Source organism: Xenopus tropicalis, chromosome 7 (genome assembly GCF_000004195.4).
Source record: "Xenopus tropicalis strain Nigerian chromosome 7, UCB_Xtro_10.0, whole genome shotgun sequence".
Taxonomy (NCBI): domain Eukaryota; kingdom Metazoa; phylum Chordata; class Amphibia; order Anura; family Pipidae; genus Xenopus; species Xenopus tropicalis.
In genome coordinates, this window is record NC_030683.2 from 22,231,482 (window position 1) to 22,249,936 (window position 18,455).

Sequence of the window (18,455 nt, forward strand, 5' to 3'; positions counted from 1 at the left end):
TACACTGGCCAATAAGTTGCCAACTCGCTCTGGATGAACCAAACCAACAGCTAGGGGCTGATTCATCGAAGTCCGAATTCAGGACTCCAAACTTGCAGATGACATTTTGCATGCACAAAATGTGATATCTCTGGCCCTTATTTTCTTTTTTAGATGTTTAGATGGGATAAAGCTAAGACATTCTATCAATGAAATAATGGGAAAGCTGGAGGTCTTGTATATCAGACAAGCATATAATGCATACAGAGAATGAGAGGGGATACAAGTACAGGGGATATTATTGTCAGTATCCTCTCTGCCTTGTGTTTATGCAGCACTCTCACTATTACTAAACTACAACTCCCTTCTTCTAAGCAACAACTAAAGAACCACAATCGCTGAAAAAGAAACAAACACTAGTGAGAGACAGAATTAGGCCTGTCATTATCAACAACAGTAGTAATTAAACCTATAATTATAGCAGAAAATGGCAAACACATTTCTGAGTCGCTTCCCTCTGCCCGTCCTGCCCCGCAGATGTGCCGCTGGGCTACAATAGTTCTTTCCAATCATAGCCACGCCCCCTTCGGCAGGCCTTTGGCGAACAATGGGTTACTGCTCTGCGCTCTGTATCTCTCCCTCCAAGCCCGCCCTCTGGCTGCCGGACCTAATGACGTCACTTGAGTTCAAACTGCGCCCTGTGATTGGCTGCCGCTGTTAGTAGGCGGGGCCGTGCAACGTTGTGCTGGAGTGGAAGGAAGCTGCTCGCCGCGCTTAGCGATGCTGGGATCCTTACTGTACATTGCAGCGCCCTGAACTCCCTGCACCCTTCTTTCTACTCCCTTCCTGCACCCTCTCACCCCATCCTTACTGGAGGCCTCTGTCGAGTTTGAAAGGTAAGTTCCTGGGCAGGAGAGGCAGGTAAATGATACAATGGAACTCTATGAACAATGTATGTACCTGCTTGCACCCATAATGATACAATGTAGCTGTACCTACACTGTAATGTGTCTATGAAGGTATTTCCTGAGTTCACTTGTTTACTGCACTGTAAAATTTCCATTATGTTTTATCTTTCAATCCCTATGTAAACCCCAGTCACTGTAAGCTTCAATACAAAGCACCAACCTGTGGCTTTATAGCTCTGTACTACAACTCCCAGCATCCTCTGTTATGCTCAGTGTCGTCCAATCATCGGCTGCTTGAAAATACCTTTCGTGCTCAATATATTATACAGTCTATGCAACCTGTATACCTTTTTGCAGGAGGGATTGCTGGGATTTCTACTCAGCAGCTGAAGGGCCTGGGGGTGGGATATACTTGCAGTCATTTATGGATGTTATTGAAGATATGCAATGACCTCTAAGGGTTATAAATTATTCTGGCAAAAGTTTGGGGTCATACATTGCTGAGATATCTGCTCTTTAAATCTATATTTAGGTGCCAGTGGGTGCTGACAGGCGGCGCAGCCATTGATAAAGGAGATTGTGAAGTTGCACAAAGTCTGTAATGCGCTTAGGGCATTCATACACTATATCTTGTGTAGCTTGGTCTGTACAGAGGCAGTATAAAATCAAAGAGCTAAATTAGCAGCTTGCATTCCTGGAGGAATAATTCCGATTAGGAACCTTGTACTGGGCCCCCTCTGCTCAGAGAGAGGAAAGGCAGTAGTGTGCCAGCACTTGATCCAGTTTATAAACAAAGACAGGACAGCCTTAGTAGGCATTGATAGTTAGTTAGCAGGTATCACATCTTATACACATGATATACAATATCCATAGATAATATGCCACGAGTGCTTCGTTGACTGTTCCAAGGCAAAGTAAAGCCAATCTCTATCTGTACGTGCAGAAAGCCATTTATTATCTGTTTCAGGTTCCCCTTTGTACCCAGTCACACTTAAGAAAGCTGCCCAAGATGATTATTAGTAGGGCGGGTTCCAGCTTGTGCCTTAGCTGTACCTGCAGGCAGTGATTCTAGATACTGATAAGTGCAAATCCACGTGGCCACCTTTGCATCTCCTCACTGTAAAGCCCTGCTCATAGGAAAGTAAGATACCCTCCCCGAATGCATTTATCCCTGACCTGTGCACAGATGCACTGATCTCTAACCTGTTGCACGGAATAGTGAACCTGTTCAACAACTGTGCTGAACTTTCTAACCCGGGGCACGCCTATTCCAAACCACAGCATAAGTACTCTGATCCTAGTGTGCAACTATACTGAACTCTCTCCTGTTGCACAGCAGTGCAGTTGCCAAAAGTAACCAAACAGCATTTAGTATCCTAAAATTAAAAATGACCTGATTTGTTGCTCTTGGCAACTGCACTTTTGCAAGTGAGCACCTATGTTAGAAAATGAGCACTAACCCTATTATACCACACAACACGACTACTTTGAACTTTCTGTTGCTGCTTGTGGACTGATTCCCACAGTTGTGTTGCGCAGGGTGGGACTGGCCTGCCGGTGTACTAGGAGAAAACCAGTTAGACCCCACCGGCCCAATCACAAGGGCAGGCTGCATGGTGGTGTACTAAGGAACCGGGGTGCACTGTGCCATGCTTAATTGCGCTGGTGCTGGTATTTATAAGGAGAGGTGGGCTATTAGCTTAAGGGCAGGATGAGGCTGGAGTGGTGGGCCCTGTGATTGGGTTTTCCGGTGGGGCCCCTCCTCCCCCAGTCCGGCACTGGTGTTGCACAGTTGTCCTGTGAATGTTACATAGTTACATAGTTACATAGGGTTGAAAAAAGACCAGTGTCCATCAAGTTCAACCCATCCAAGTAAACCCAGCACACACAACCCACACCTACCAATCTATACACTCACATACATACACTATATATACAACCACTAGTACTAACTGTAGATATTAGTATCACAATAGCCTTGGATATTCTGATTGATCAAGAACTCATCCAGGCCCCTCTTAAAGGCATTAACAGAATCTGCCATTACCACATCACTAGGAAGGGCATTCCATAACCTCACTGCCCTCACCGTGAAAAACCACCTACGCTGCTTCAAATGGAAGCTCCTTTCCTCTAATCTAAAGGGGTGACCTCTGGTGCGCTGATTGTTTTTATGGGAAAAAAGAACATCCCCCAACTGCCTATAATCCCCTCTAATGTACTTGTACAGAGTAATCATGTCCCCTCGCAAGCGCCTCTTTTCCAGAGAAAACAACCCCAACCTTGACAGTCTCACCTCATAGTTAAAATCTTCCATCCCCTTAACCAGTTTAGTTGCACGTCTCTGCACTCTCTCCAGCTCATTAATATCCTTCTTAAGGACTGGAGCCCAAAACTGCACTGCATACTCAAGGTGAGGCCTTACCAGGGACCTATAAAGGGGCAAAATTATGTTCTCATCCCTTGAGTCAATGCCCTTTTTTATACAAGACAGCACTTTATTTGCTTTAGTAGCCACAGCTGTGACCTAGCTGTCTGCTCTGAGCTCTCCTAGTGTGTGGCATGGCAAGACCAAACTTCTCAACTGCACAACTTTCTCTCCTGTTGCACGGACAATGTGAACTTTCTAACCTGTTGCAGATAAGGTGCTTGTTGGCTGCTGACTGCACAGCTGATTATGGCTCCATGCATGTTACACAAGCAAGACCATAGATATATCTCACTCAAGGAGAGACAGGGGAGGATAAAGGGGGGAAAGGGCCACAAAGACTCCAGCACTTTCCTTGTCATGGAGCTGGCACTGCAGCATCGGGCAGCTAGAAGCATGTCTCGGCCAGTGAATGGCCATCAGATAAAGACCCTTATTGTTTGGTTCCCAGGGAGAGTTTGTCCATTGCAGTGTCCCTCACTTGTAAAACGGACTGGCTGCTCATACAGAATACAAACCATTCTGAAGTTCAATGAGCTGTTGTTTCCTATTGATGTTTTTGCCAGTCCCTTACCCGTGCAGTGCTTAGTAGTGCTAAATATACAAATCTGTGGCTAAATAAGGGACATTCTAGGGCGGAAGTGAAACCCACATGTTCTATAAACTCATTGAAAATCTACAATCTTTATTTGTGTCTCTTAGTTACCAACCCACATTGATTGTAAGCTCTACTGGGCAGGGACCTTCCTCCTGCATCCCTGATACCCACTGCTTACATCACTGCAGGATTTTGATTCCTAAAGCTTACCTTAATGATGCTGATATAATTTGCTGACTTGGACACTTCCATCCCAGTTGCAGCTTTTTAGCCAGTGTATAGGGCTAAATGGATGTCCCCAGAGTGATCTATAGGACTGATCAGTAGGGCATCTCTCTGTGGATCTGCACAGTTCCCCTAATGCGGTCCAGTCATTTGCTCTAGGGTCAAACAATCAGTCTGACTTAGGGTGAGGACGCGCAGCTACTTGTCACAGCTACTAAAATAGACAATTCTGATCATTTACTGATAATTGTCTCTGTGTGTTTTAGGGCTCTGGTACACGGGGAGATTAGTCGCCCGCGAGCAGGGAGTTTTGCCGCGGGCGAAAATCTCCCCGTGTACCAGAGCCCTTAGCAGAGGCAATTCTCAGTATTATCTTTGGCAGGGTATTTTCTGGAGTTCAGTAACTGTGAAAAAGTAGCTGCTACTAGTTGCTCTGTGTGTCTTCACCCTTAGTCCACCACATCAGTACCAGATCTTGTTGTGACCAAACCAGTTAATTTTAAGGGGGCCATACACATTACTACCTAGGGGTGGGCAATATCAGTAAATTCAGGCTAATTCAGTCGTTTGGCCCTGGGGCCCAAACGATTGAATGAGAACGCCGGTTATAGACGCAGTCGGTTCAGGGATCACATCAACGAGCTGATGCGGTCCCCGATCCGAATACATTTTTTAATGTCGGTCGGGCAGGCCCGTCGTTTGTGCCCCTACACGGGCCGATAAGCTGCCGAATCGGTCTAAGGGACTGATATCGGCAGCTAGAATCGGCCCGTGTATGGCCACCTTTAGACTGGTCATTCAAGTACCAATGTATAGCTGACAGACTAAAGTTGCCCGTGCACGCATGGATGTATGCAACATTTCATACTATTTTCTGATCCTGATGAATATCTGTCAGTCCAGGAATCAGGTAGGTTAGAAAATCTAATTTGCCAAAGCACCATATTGGCCAGTGCTGTCCCTGCTGTTCCAGTTGTAACCATGGGTAGGCGCTCATACTGTGTGTCGCTCCTCATACATTCTCTGTTCAGTCTGTGAGCTGATTATCAGTGAGTGTACCTGGTCCATGTATTTCTTGATGTAGTAAACTGTAGGACACACATTACCCAATATCCATAACATTTTTTAGAAACTTCTAGTGGGACTGACAAATTGACCAAAACAGAGAGGGTGAAACCAAGATAGCTGAAAACCCCTGCAAAAAGTAGATTTGTCAGCATTTAATAGCAGATGTTTTTTTTTCCTTCTTCCCATCATTGCTCCATATATACCAGGATGCCTATTCCTCCATGCAAGAAAAAGCACTTTAAGGCTCATTTACAGAGAGTTATTTTGTTGACTGTGAGTTATAACCAAGGCCAGTTTGTTGTACAGTATTTACCAAGTGCATGTACAAATATTGCTCCTTTAAAAAAAAAAATAAAATCACATTCGCTTGTGCAGTAATTTAAAAGCACGTGATTGTTAGAGCTTTGTTTGGATTTGGCTAAGCACCAATTAATTGGCTGAATTATGGAGCGGATTTGGTGCACCCCGAGTTGAAAGCCAGTTAAGAGCATGTGTTGGATGTTTATTTGCTTTAAAAGGTATTGCCCACTCTAAAGGCTAGTTATTATCTTGGCAAAATTAAATGATGAGTAATATTTTCACATGTATAGGTATGGGATCCCTTATTCAGAAACCCGTTGTCCAGAAAGCTCTGAATTACGGAAAGCCCGTCTACCATAGACTCCATTTTAATCAAATAATTCAGAATTTAAAAACGGATTTCCTTTTTCTCTGTACAGGTATGGGATCCCTTATCCGGAAACCCATTATCCAGAAAGCTCCGAATTACGGAAAGCCCGTCTCCCATAGACTCCATTTTAATAAAATAATATAGAATTTTAAAACTGATTTCCTTTTTCTCTGTAATAATAAAACAGTACCTTGTAACTGATCCCAACTAAGATATAAATAATCCTTATTGGATGCAAAACAATCCTATGGGGTTTAATTAATGTTTTATTGATTTTTTAGTAGACTTAAGGTATGGAGATCCAAATTACGGAAAGATCCCTTATCCGGAATACCCTTGGTCCCGAGCATTCTGGATAATGGGTCCTATACCTGTAATAATAAAACAGAACCTTGTAATTGATCCCAACTAAGATAATTAATCCTTATTGGATGCCAAACAATCCTATTGGGTTTAAATAACGTTTTATTGATTTTTTTAGTAGTTAGGGTATGGAGATCCAAATTACGGAAAGATCCCTTATCCGGAATACCCTTGGTCCCGAGCATTCTGGATAACGGGTCCTATACCTGTATATGTTTTATTAAAGGGAACGTTATCAAATTTCATACTTCCAAATATATTTCTTAGAGCTAATGCCCCACGGAAGGATTCAAATAATTTAAAAACGATAAAAAAAAAAAATCAAGACCGACTGAAGAGTTGGTAAGAACTGCCCATTCTATAACATACTAAGGAGGCACCTAACAATTACAGTACAATTTAGTGTATAATTTGCATTTATCAGCATTGAACTCACTGGGACCATTGTGTCCCACTCACCCCCTCCCTCACTTTGTTCCATGTGATGGATTCTGGGATATGGAGGGCTTTTCTTCCAAATTTCTGTTATTTTTCCCATCCAGACTGGGGGCGCTATCAGCCTGCACTCCAGAAGGGAGAAATAACATTTTACTCATAGAGCCCTGTAAGTGTAAATACAGTTTTGCAAATTCTTTTGAAATTCTTTTACAGGTATAGGACCCGTTATCCAGAATGCTCGGGACCAAGGGTATTCCGGATAAGGGGTCTTTCCGTAATTTAAATCTCCATACCTTAAGCCTACTAAAGAATCAATAAAACAGTAATTAAACCCTATGGGATTGTATTGCATCCAATAAGGATTATTTATATCCTAGTTGGGATCAATTACAAGGTACTGTTTTATTGCTACGGAGAAAAAGGAAATCCATTTTAAAATTCTGAATTATTTGATTAAAATGGAGTCTATGGGAGACGGGCATTCCGTAATTCGTAGCTTTCTGGATACTGGGTTTCCGGATAAGGTATCCCATACCTGTATTACGAGACAATTTTCTGGTCGATAAATGTAAGCTTTTGTCATTAACATTTTATATATTAACAGCTTTATCGGGCGCGATGGACATTTGCGGGGACATGGCTATGGAACTGGACTTGGCTCATGTGCGCAAACGTCACTGCATGGATGACATTGGAGAATTTCCAAACAGTGTAAGTTGCAAAGTTGCAGTTTTTAAATTCCATATAAAAAAAATATATACTTTATACACTTTTGCGATGCTTTTTTCTTTCTTTTTTTGCCTAATGGAAGGAAATGTAATTCTAAGTAACTTTACTATATACAGTTATACCCTTTTCTACACTGCTGGTTCTGACTCTTGAAAGCCAGGAATCCAGTTCTTCCAATGTATATTTACAAGTTTAATGATCAGGGTTCTGCAGAGGAAGCGGTGGGTCTATGGAGCGCAGGCAGTGAGGCAGGCTTTGTTTACCCGGCTCTGTTCTGTACTTTAACTATACAAAGGCTTTAATGGAAAGTGTACAGTGTTTAGGTGGGGTTAGCCAAGCATAAAAAACACTTTCTGTATTGCTCTATTAGGGATGCACTGAGTCCCGGATTCGGTTCGGGATTCAGGCCGAATCCAGCCTTTTTTTTTTTTTTTTTGAAGGATTTGGTTTTGGCCGAATCGAATCCGAATCCTAATTAATTAATAAATTAGCACATGCTAATTAGCATTCAGCCGGTAGGGGGCCATTTTTAGCCCTTCCCGATCCTAGTTAGCATATGCTAATTCGGATTCAGCAGAATCCATGGGGGGGGGGGGGGGGATTCGGCCGAACCCAAAAAAGTGGGTTCAGTTTCTATGGCCTTAAAGTGGACCTGTCACCCAGACATAAAAAGCTGAATAATAAAAGTCCTTTTAAAGTTAAACATGAAACCCAAATTCCTTTTTTTAAATAACACATTCAAACCCATTATAAAGGCATTTAAAAATCCCAGCTGTCAATCATATATTGCCTGCCCCGCCTCTATGCCTTAGGCATAGAGGCGGGGCAGACAATACCTTTAGCTTTCCATTCAGCACTTCTTATATGTCACTGCACTTCACACTTTTCCCCTCCCTCCCCATCACCTAACTATGTAGCAGCCAGTGCATGGGTATGGGCATCTGGTCCTCCAACAAGATTTTGGTGTGATGCAAAGCTTGCCTTACTAACAGTGTCCACAAAATGGCAGCTGCCTGCTTGCTGTCATTGAATAGTTCCAAGACTGAAGGAAACAAGATTTATACTATCTGTATGGTGTAAATACGGTTTATTTTGCTCAACTAGCATGATAGAAAAGAATTTGGAGTTTTTTCTTAGGGTGACAGGTCCCCTTTAAGTAGTCTTGAAATATATATTATATAAAATATATATATTGAGTATATTGATACTAGGGAAAGTTTAGCAGATAAACTGCAGTGTCTGTAATGTAAACAGTGCATGGCCTGACTAGGGGTGGCAAAAAGTTACTCCTGGTAACAAAATTATGATTCTGAAATTAAAAATTCAGCCCTTCTAGTTTACAGAACACAACTGCACGCTCTGGTATTAGGGATGCAGCCCCCCACTCGAACAGTGCTGAGGCTCTGAATGGTAAGCAAGTGGGGGGGGGGGGTCATGGGCAATTCTGCCCCAGAGCAGTCAGGGCAGCAGCATTGCCTCTGGGCTTGATAAATCTTTAGAAACTGTCAGTTGTGGGTTGGACTGGGGATAAGTGGGTAGACCAGGAACATAACAGGGTGCTTTAAATAATGCTAATGGACTAGCTGCCCTCCTAGCCCATTGAATAGTTCATAGTGCATCATGGGAACTGATGTTTTTCCATAGAAATAAAGATGCCCTCTGTCTGTAGACATTTCAGCCAAGGTGATGGCAGCAGCAAGTGTTTACATCAAGTTCTAGCTGACCCTAGGGTTGCCACCTGGCCAGTAAAAATGATGCTTGATGCCATTGTTATTAATAGGTAAAAAAAGGCAAAAATATATGAAGGCCGGTATTTTTTGCTAGAAAAGGTGACAACCCTAGCTGACCCTTTTCTTACTGCATCATAGGAATTGTAGTATTTTAGAACATATTGCTCCGGGTAGTTTTTATCACATACAGGTATGGGACCTGTTATCCTGAATGCTCGGGACCTGGGGTTTTCCGGATAAGGGGTCTTTCCGTAATTTGCATCTCCATACCTTGAGTCTACTAAATAATCATTTAAACATTAAATAAACCCAATAGGCTTGTTTTGCCTCCAATAAGGATTAATTATATCTTAGTTGGGATCAAGTACAGGTACTGTTTTATTATTACAGAGAAAAGGGAATCATTTAACCATTAAATAAACCCAATAGGGCTGTTCTGCCCCAATAAGGGGTAATTATATCTTAGTTGGGATCAAGTACAGGTACTGTTTTATTATTACAGAGAAAAGGGAATCATTTAACCATTAAATAAACCCAATAGGGCTGTTCTGCCCCCAATAAGGGGTAATTATATCTTAGTTGGGATCAAGTACAGGTACTGTTTTATTATTACAGAGAAAAGGGAATCCTTTAACCATTAAATAAACCCAATAGGGCTGTTCTGCCCCCAATAAGGGGTAATTATATCTTAGTTGGGATCAAGTACAGGTACTGTTTTATTATTACAGAGAAAAGGGAATCATTTAACCATGAAATAAACCCAATAGGGCTGTTCTGCCCCCAATAAGGGGTAATTATATCTTAGTTGGGATCAAGTACAGGTACTGTTTTATTATTACAGAGAAAAGGGAATCCTTTAACCATTAAATAAACCCAATAGGACTGTTCTGCCCCCAATAAGGGGTAATTATATCTTAGTTGGGATCAAGTACAGGTACTGTTTTATTATTACAGAGAAAAGTGAATCATTTAACCATTAAATAAACCCAATAGGGCTGTTCTGCCCCCAATAAGGGGTAATTATATCTTAGTTGGGATCAAGTACAGGTACTGTTTTATTATTACAGAGAAAAAGTAAATCATTTTTAAAAATGTTAATTATTTGCTTATAATGGGGTCTATGGGAGATGGCCTTTCTGTAATTCGGAGCTTTCTGGATAATGGGTTTCCAGATAACTGGTCCTATACCTGTACTTCAAAAACATGCTGCCAGGTTAATTGTCTCTTTATAAAACTGACCATAGTGTATGAATGGGAAGGACTGTAAGTTCCACTGGGGCAGGAACTGATGTGAATGATGTGTAATCTCTGGATAGCACTGCAGAATAGTTTGGCTCTATATAAATAAAATGGCTATGGATATACACTGCATTTTGTTCCCAATATGAAACCAGGTCTTTGCCATGTGAGGACAGCAGTGATTCCTGGACAGTTTTGTTATAACTGAAATGAGAATAATGTTTTCGTACGGTCGCACCGGTTAGTAGACCAGAATTAATGCTGATGGTATCTGGAAGCATTTTCCAATGCTAAGTGCAAATGTATAGTCCATTAGTGCTTTCTGTGGGACCTGCCGGCCACTGGTGGATTAAATGATTCACATGTAATCCAAAGCAGAAGGGTCACCTGTCCAACAAGAAAAAGTCTCTGTCTGGATAATGCCCTGAGTACTCTCGGTTTTATTCATATATTTTGCATTAGCTGCACTCTGTTGGCCTCGTCTGATAAATATATGAAGTCGTGTTACTGTTCACCTTGACGGCTTGTAGCAAGTCATTAAAAAGATATGTGTACAAGGCTGCCCGGAGTGGCATGTTAGCCAAGCGTCAGATCTGGCACTGCCCTAACACATCTCTCAATATACTGTATTGCAGACTCTGGGCTTCTATAGAAAATGCCTAAAGGGGAAGTTTATCCTCATAATTAATTGTTAGCACAAAGAAAGTCCAGCAATGACAAGGATGTTCTTAAATTGCAGCTTCTGGTATTACTCTGATAGCCAAAAGATATAGGGTGTGTCCTGGGAGTAAGTTGTAAGTAGTAAATCAAGAGCATCATAGGGAGTTGCAGTTTGTCTGGTGTAGACAACTGAATTATCAAAAAGTTTCCTTATTCATCATATTGTTGTTTTCAAGGGTTTAATTTAACCAGTTTCATTGAGTCTGATCTTATGTTCGCCATGGTCACTTGGGATCACAAGGGATTCTGTCACAGGAAAACATGTTTTTTACAACATGCCAGGGTCGGACTGGGCCGATGGGGCTCTGTCATGTGACTTGTGCTCAGATAAACTTCAGTCACACTTTACTGCTGAACTACAAATTGGAGTGATATTATCCCCCTTCCTTTTCCCAGGCAGCAACCTAGAAGCAGAACAATGGGAATGTAGCAAGATAGCAGCTCACTGACACCTGTATTGCTAAAAATGCTCCCATGCCCCACCTAGTGGTAGATGTAAGAATAGCACTCTAGTAAAAGTCTGGCTCATGACTCCCTTCAGTTAAGTGGAGTAGGACAAATAATAGCTTATCTGAAAGCAGTTCTGTTGTGTAGTGCTGGCTCCTCCTGAAAGTTCAGACTCTGGCACAATGCACTGAGATGGCGCCTACACACCAATATTACAGCAAAAAAATAAATGTATTGGTTCAAGAATAAAATTTTAAATGGTAGATTATATTATTTGCAATGTAAACAATGTAATATACTAAAAACTATACTATAGAACTCATGGCAATCCCTTTTAAGGACTATAATATCTGCAGTTAGAACCATTGCTTTCCATTCATAACACACTCCCTCATAGAAGACACAGGAGGTAACAGGCACTTGGTTTCTTCAATGTTTTGAAACAGTCATAGAAGTCCATTGACTCCAAATAAAAGTAGGGGGTACGTTATCTGCCTGTCCAACATCTCTTTCCCAAACCATGAAGTTGATTCTCCCTTTGCTGCAATACCATTCTCTACTCTTCTTGGAAGGTTTTTCGGTACATTGTTGGTTGGATTTCCTTCTATTCGAATGTAAGAGGTTGGACACTGATGTTGGGGATCACATTTAGCTCTGAGATGAAGTTCGGTTTCAGTTGAATTGAGGTCAGGGCTCGGTGCAGGCCAGTCAGGTTCTTCTGCTTCCATCTGAGCAAAATCATTTAGTATGGATCTCACTTTGTGCGCGGGGGTAGTATTATGCTGGAACAGGGAAGAGCCTTCCTCAAACAAAGTAGAAGACACCTATGTGTCATTGTATATAGTAGGGGCACCTGTGTAGGCTCAAATAGCCAATTTGTATAGTAGAAGTGTTATCCAGATATGGTTCACCATATAGTGTATTTCTGTGACACAGCTATGCAATGAAATCACAACTTTGTAATGTGTGCAGTTAGAAAACCCATACATTTCTGTTTTACCATACATATATTTGTTTTTGCAGAAGCGCACATGCAGAGGCCTGGAGAACCTTACTAACGGAGATGGCATTTTACTCAACCAGCTGAATGAATGTGACATGGTGTACTTACAAATGCAAATGGCAGCCAATAAGGACTCTTTCCAGACCTTGACACCACAGAGGCACCAGAATATGGTGGTAAGAATAGTGTCCCTGCGTTCTGCATTATAAAGCTTTATACATGGATCATTGTGTTCTAATATTGTATTTCACTTCAGGTTCCTGGCAGCATGGGCTCTGGCCAGCCTTGTCCAAGATGTATTGCTGGGGAATCTGTAAGTATATATTGAAATGAAAAGTATGAGAGATGAGAGTGACTTGTTGTGGGAATAGGTAGCGGGGTTAGCATACAATTTTAAAGGAGACATTTTTAATGGATTTTAAGAAGGGGAGGACATTGAAATAACAAAATGGCATTTTATGTTGATTTGGACAAATAAATATTGAACGTGGCAATAATGAGAATAGGAATGTAGAGACGGTGCAAGTGGATTTTTATCTCTGTGCTGGTATTGATTGTATAACTTATAAATAACGTTCAAAAATACATTATTCCGCTACCGATAATGTTTATCCATTTATTACTCTCACCGCCCGAGTCTACGGGCTGACGAACATTTAATAAGAATAATAGAGAAATCGGAGAAGTGATGATGCCTGACATCCTCGCTCGTTTTATCCTAGCCTAGTAAATAAAGGACTGCAGCCGAGGAACACTTGTTAGCTTTGTTGGTAATTGTAATTTGCCCTGGTGTGATAGACGCAGAACAGTCACTTACATGAAATGCCCATTTTGTATGGGATGTCAAAATAAATATAAGAGAACTAAAGTCGAAAAATTATTTTTATGGCTAGAAATGCTGTAATTTTATATACTAAATTTACTGTACCAGCCCACAGTTTAAAGGAGAAGGAAAGGTAAAATCTAAGTAAGCTTTATCAGAAAGGTCTATGTAAATACAGCCATAAGCACTCACGGAAAAACTGCACTCTATCAAAAGAAACACAGGATGTTGTTTCTTCTTTTGTGTACACATATTCTTCTGTGTCAGACTTCCGTCTCTTGGATAAATCACGGCACAAGTCTGCTCAGTTTGCTCCTCTCTCCCCATCCCTTCTCCTCCTCCCCCTCCCATCTCTCCTCTCTCCCCCGCTCAATTGTCCTGTAATCTGAGCTACCAGCAGGTTGAGCTGCAGCATGCACAGAAAAAAGTCCATACACTCACGGTTCCTCTTTATAAACTTAGTCCATTATCTATTGGTGCAAATCCGCCAGATGCACCTGGCTAGGTGCTTATATCAATGAGCACAAAAGCAGAAAAGGAAATGCACACAACGATTTACTGGTGTAAAAAGAATACCTCCAACCTGTTTATTGCAGAGTGCACATACACCAAACATTTCAAGGGCTTCACACACTCTTCATCAGTGGAAAAAGTACACACAGCTGCAGTGTGAACTGAGACCAAGCTAATGTCAGCTGCTATCTTAAATCAACATAGGGAGCTTCTAGGGCTGTTTGCTCGGGTATGGTAAAGCTTTCTGCAGAATAAATATAGCATTCTAGCTGGCACCATTGTGGCCAATCTATTGGGAATAAAATGCCAAAATGCCTTTACTTCTCCTTTTGAAGCAAGCCCTATAACAGTAATGATTAAGGCATTCAAAGTTGTCCACTGGAGCTTACCATTGAGCTTACTATCTTGGATCTTGTTAGGCCTTGTTAGTAACCCCTTCATCTTTTACTTCCATTTAATAATCAAGATATCCTTATTGGTAGGTACTGAATCCAGATGCACTGAATCCACTATTTTTGGATTCGACCAAACCCTGAATCCTTCATAAAAGATTCGGCCGAATACCAAACCACATCCTAATTTTCATATGCAAATTAGGCTACGGAAGGGTTAAAGAGAACTGCGCATGCAGCACATTTGGGATTTGCCCGAATCCTGCTGATAAAAGTTGAATCCTCTTTTCCTACTTATCAGCATGAGGTTAATATAATTAGAGGGACTTAGGGGTTTGTTTAATAAGAATGGAGATAAATATCACCGGTGATGTTGCCTGTAGCAACCAATTAGGTCTTTGCTTTGATTTCTAACTTGTAGGTGACTGTTCAAATCTTGTCGCTGATTGGTTGCTATGGGCAACATCACCAGAGATATTTATCTCCAATCTTAGTAAACATGCCCCAAAGTCTGCTACAGGTCTAGTAACGTACTGCTGAGTTACTCCTCCTATATACAGTAGAGTAACATTCAAGTCCGCTGCAGTTGGTCCTTTTTCTGATTTTCTTTAGTTCGAAGTTGAGCTTTCCAGTTGCTAGGGTTAACAGATACTGGATTTTTCTGAAGTTGGGAATAAAGCATGGAAAGGGGCGAGGGGTTCATTTTTGGTTGGTAGTTACTTTTTACCAACAAATGCAACAACAGATGGAATTTTAAAAGGGTACAAATATGAGGGTATTAATTCTAGGCCATTCCATGTTTAAACAGTTGTTGCAACCTAAAAAATACAGTTATGACTGCCTAATGAGAGCTTTGGGAAGTCACACTGCTGCCTGCTTCCATAGCCAAGAACAAGCAGCACCATGGGCTGACTATGGCCTGTAAGCTGGACCTGCTGTAGCCTTTATAAAATACAAAGTGTCATTCAGATAATGTAGGCTTCTCAGTATAGCACTTCTGGAATACCGCCATGGGCTTCAGATTGTGTCTGTATCCCTTTAAATTCCCTCTTCAGTAACTTTTTTATTTTTGCTGACAAAAATGGACTTTCATATCCATCATGGAGAAAGCTCCTTGAGTTTCCTCTTGTTTCTGGAAGTCTCGGCAGGGGGCAGACTCTTGTATTTGCATCAGGTTGCATGTGTGCTTCTGTCGGAGAAGAGCTGAGGCAGCAGCAGGGGAGGCCGGGGGATAAAAGGCTTCATTCCAAATGAGACATCTGGCTGCTAAACACTGCGAATTCTTGAAAGGCGTCAGCAGAGCGGCACTTCTTTCCGAACGTTCGTTCATCTGGACCTCCCGCTGCCTCCATGACAGTGACTTTACATTGTCAATTGGCTGCACAGCCCAGAGAGGAGACCTTACTGGGGGTTTTTTTTGTTTGTTTTTTCCTTTTAAAAATTTTCTACATTTGTGAGAAATAGGGGCTTTCTTTTTACTTTTGTTTGAAATGTGGAGTAATTTTAAAGGAATACTGTCATGGGAAAACATGTTTTTTTCAAAACGCATCAGTTAATAGAGCTTCTCTAGTAGAATCCTGCAATGAAATCCATTTTTCAAAAACACTAACAGATTTTTAACCACAACCATGTGACTCGTGCTCTGATAAACTTCAGTCGCACTTTACTGCTGCAAGTTGGAGTGATATCCCCCCCCCCCCCTCCCAGCAGCTGATCAGCAGAACAATGGGAAGGGAGCAAGATAGCCGCCCCCAGTAGGCATCAGAATAGCACTCAATAGTAAGAAGTCCGGCTTGGGACTCCTCCAGTTGGGAGTAGGAGAAACAATAGGTTACCTGAAAGCAGTTTTAATATGTAGTACTGGCCCTTTCTGAAAGCTCTGGCTAAGGCACAATGCACTGAGATGGCGCCTACACACCAATATTACAGCTAAAAATACATTTGTTGGTTCAAGAATAAAATGCTAAATTGTAGAGTGAATTATTTGCTATGTAAATAGTGTAATTTAGGAATAAAAAGTACCCCATAAAAATCATGACAGTATCCCTTTAATGACAGAAAAGTGCATGGTTACTCCCAGGCTTTCCATCGTTTCTACTGTGTAGTTTTGATAATGGGAATAAGACACAACAATATGGCTTTCTTCCCTGTCTGTGGAAAAGCTACTTAGCATGTTTCCCTGTGGCATTAGAGTATTGAGACATTTTAGGAGGGTTTCGTTTTCCTTCAAGTCGGAGGAGCATTCACATGAAAAACTTAGTCTTGGTCCTGGCTTCCAGTATACATCCTCTGGCTTGGTGATGTGGTGACACCACATGGGACACAGCTAAATATGGCAGCCAACAGCAATTTTTTTCTTTGAACCAGAAGAATTTATCATGTTAAGTATTCATCAAGGTTATTATTGATAATCCTGTCTTTTTTTATTTCAGGGCCACATCAACCATATTTTGGGGCTTTAGAGAGTCGGAGCACGTGGGGCATATGATTCAGACGGGTTTTACTGCTGAATGACAGGTCTTTCTGATTCCAGCATCCTCACCTGCTGCTTATTCATTACATTCACTTGTTTCAAGAACCAATCAGAACTGTATCTGATGTGTATTTGCAACCTCTCCTGGTTGCCCAACAATGCCTGGGGACTGTTTTTCAGACTGGCCTTTTACACGAGCACAGATGCAGCTTCTATATATTTCATTGGACAAAACATAGTTTATCTTTTTAATATACAGTAGTATATTATTAGCATTATATACTATGTGGCCAAAAGTATCCTCACACCCCATACTGGAATAGTCTATTTAAGCCGCCACTGTCATTTTGGACACCGGTCCCGCTGCATCATGCTATGACATTCTTCAAAATGTCCTGCTTTCTTCTTCGTGGCATCAGTTTAAGGAAGACCCTCTTCTGGACAATAATGCAAGAATCAGAATTTGCTGAGATGGGAGTGGGAGAACTTGGCTGGCCTGCACGGAGCCATGACCTCCACACAATTGACCACCTGTGGGATAAATTGGACCACTGATGTAAGCTAGACCTGATACCCCAACCTCTTAGTTGGAGGTATGTGTTTCTATTGACAACTATGTTCTAACATCTATTGAAAGCCTTCCCAGAAGAGTAAAGAGAATCGAAGTTTAATACCCTTGGTTTTGGATCGAGATGATGAAGTATCCACTTACGTTTTGCCTTATAGTTTACATGATTCATATACAGGGAACTAACTACACTATGCAAATTTGTAAACCACTATCAGTTTTTTTTATTTTTGTAATGGGAATTTTACAAATATATCTAAAAATCCACTTTAATTGAAGCTTTGTTTCAAGTTTTAGTTAAACTAATTTCTTTCCATAATTTTTAGGATTCGAAATTCTACGAGGGATACAATGTACTGTTTTGTAATTAATATTCTTGATTGCTCAGGAAATAATGTAAAATAGTGGAACTGGTTTATAGTACGGATATAGTAAGATCCACCCTTTTTGCAAATTTTTTTTTTTTTAATTAAAAAGATCCAGAATTTATCATTGTAATGTCTTTTTTGGTAGTCATTTTGAATTCCGTCACCGTATCATATAAACTGCATATCAGATTAAACAGGAGCAACCTCTGACTGCTGCAGCTATATACCTGCAGTCGGAGGTTGCTCCTGTTTGTTAGAAAAGATCATTATTCCGTAGGAGAAATCTAACAAACAGGAGCAACCTCTGACTGCTGCAGACTTGAACATCTCTATTCACAATACCACATTCCACACAAGTTGCCTAAAAAAAAAGTGTGTATATATGTGTGTATGTATATATAGGATGAGAAGAGATCTCATCAATGATGTCAGATTTCATGAGATTTGAGTATGGCAGAGCAATATATTTGAGTAGGGGCCTCCCCACCCCTGATAACCTTTGAATGCTGCCATGGCAATATAAAGGCAACTGAGTAGCCAGATTTAGACATTATCAATGCAGGAATATCACCTTATATGTGAAGCTTTGCTAAAGTAAAATATACTTTACAACCTCCTACATTCCAGACTGGTTAACTCCTGTTGACTATTGACTTCTATAGAAGCTCACAAGCTTTTAGATGGTGAATTCCCCACATTCGAGCTTTCAGGTTTTTTGCACTTAAACAGCAGACATTCAAGTTTTTGAAACATGATTCGAATTCAAGGTTTTT

General features: G+C 41.1%; 1 protein-coding gene across 1 annotated transcript; it reads left to right on the top strand.

Annotated features, from left to right (window-relative positions):
* Window positions 1-645: 645 nt before the first annotated feature.
* On the top strand, window positions 646-17,806 carry c7h10orf143 (chromosome 7 C10orf143 homolog). Its single transcript, XM_002932647.4, has 5 exons — window positions 646-875; window positions 7,282-7,388; window positions 12,566-12,721; window positions 12,802-12,858; window positions 16,706-17,806. Exons 2-5 carry the CDS (start codon window positions 7,296-7,298, stop codon window positions 16,733-16,735), a joined length of 336 nt encoding a protein of 111 aa, XP_002932693.1. The 5' UTR covers window positions 646-875; window positions 7,282-7,295; the 3' UTR covers window positions 16,736-17,806.
* The last annotated feature ends 649 nt before the right edge of the window (window positions 17,807-18,455 follow it).

Excerpts from the sequence above, each read along its gene's own strand:
- c7h10orf143 (XM_002932647.4), top strand. The coding sequence starts at position 7,296 with ATGGACATTTGCGGGGACATGGCTATGGAACTGGACTTGGCTCATGTG. Across the intron at positions 7,389-12,565 it reads TTGGAGAATTTCCAAACAGT|AAGCGCACATGCAGAGGCCT; the intron begins GTAAGTTGCAAA and ends TTGTTTTTGCAG. Across the intron at positions 12,722-12,801 it reads AGAGGCACCAGAATATGGTG|GTTCCTGGCAGCATGGGCTC; the intron begins GTAAGAATAGTG and ends ATTTCACTTCAG.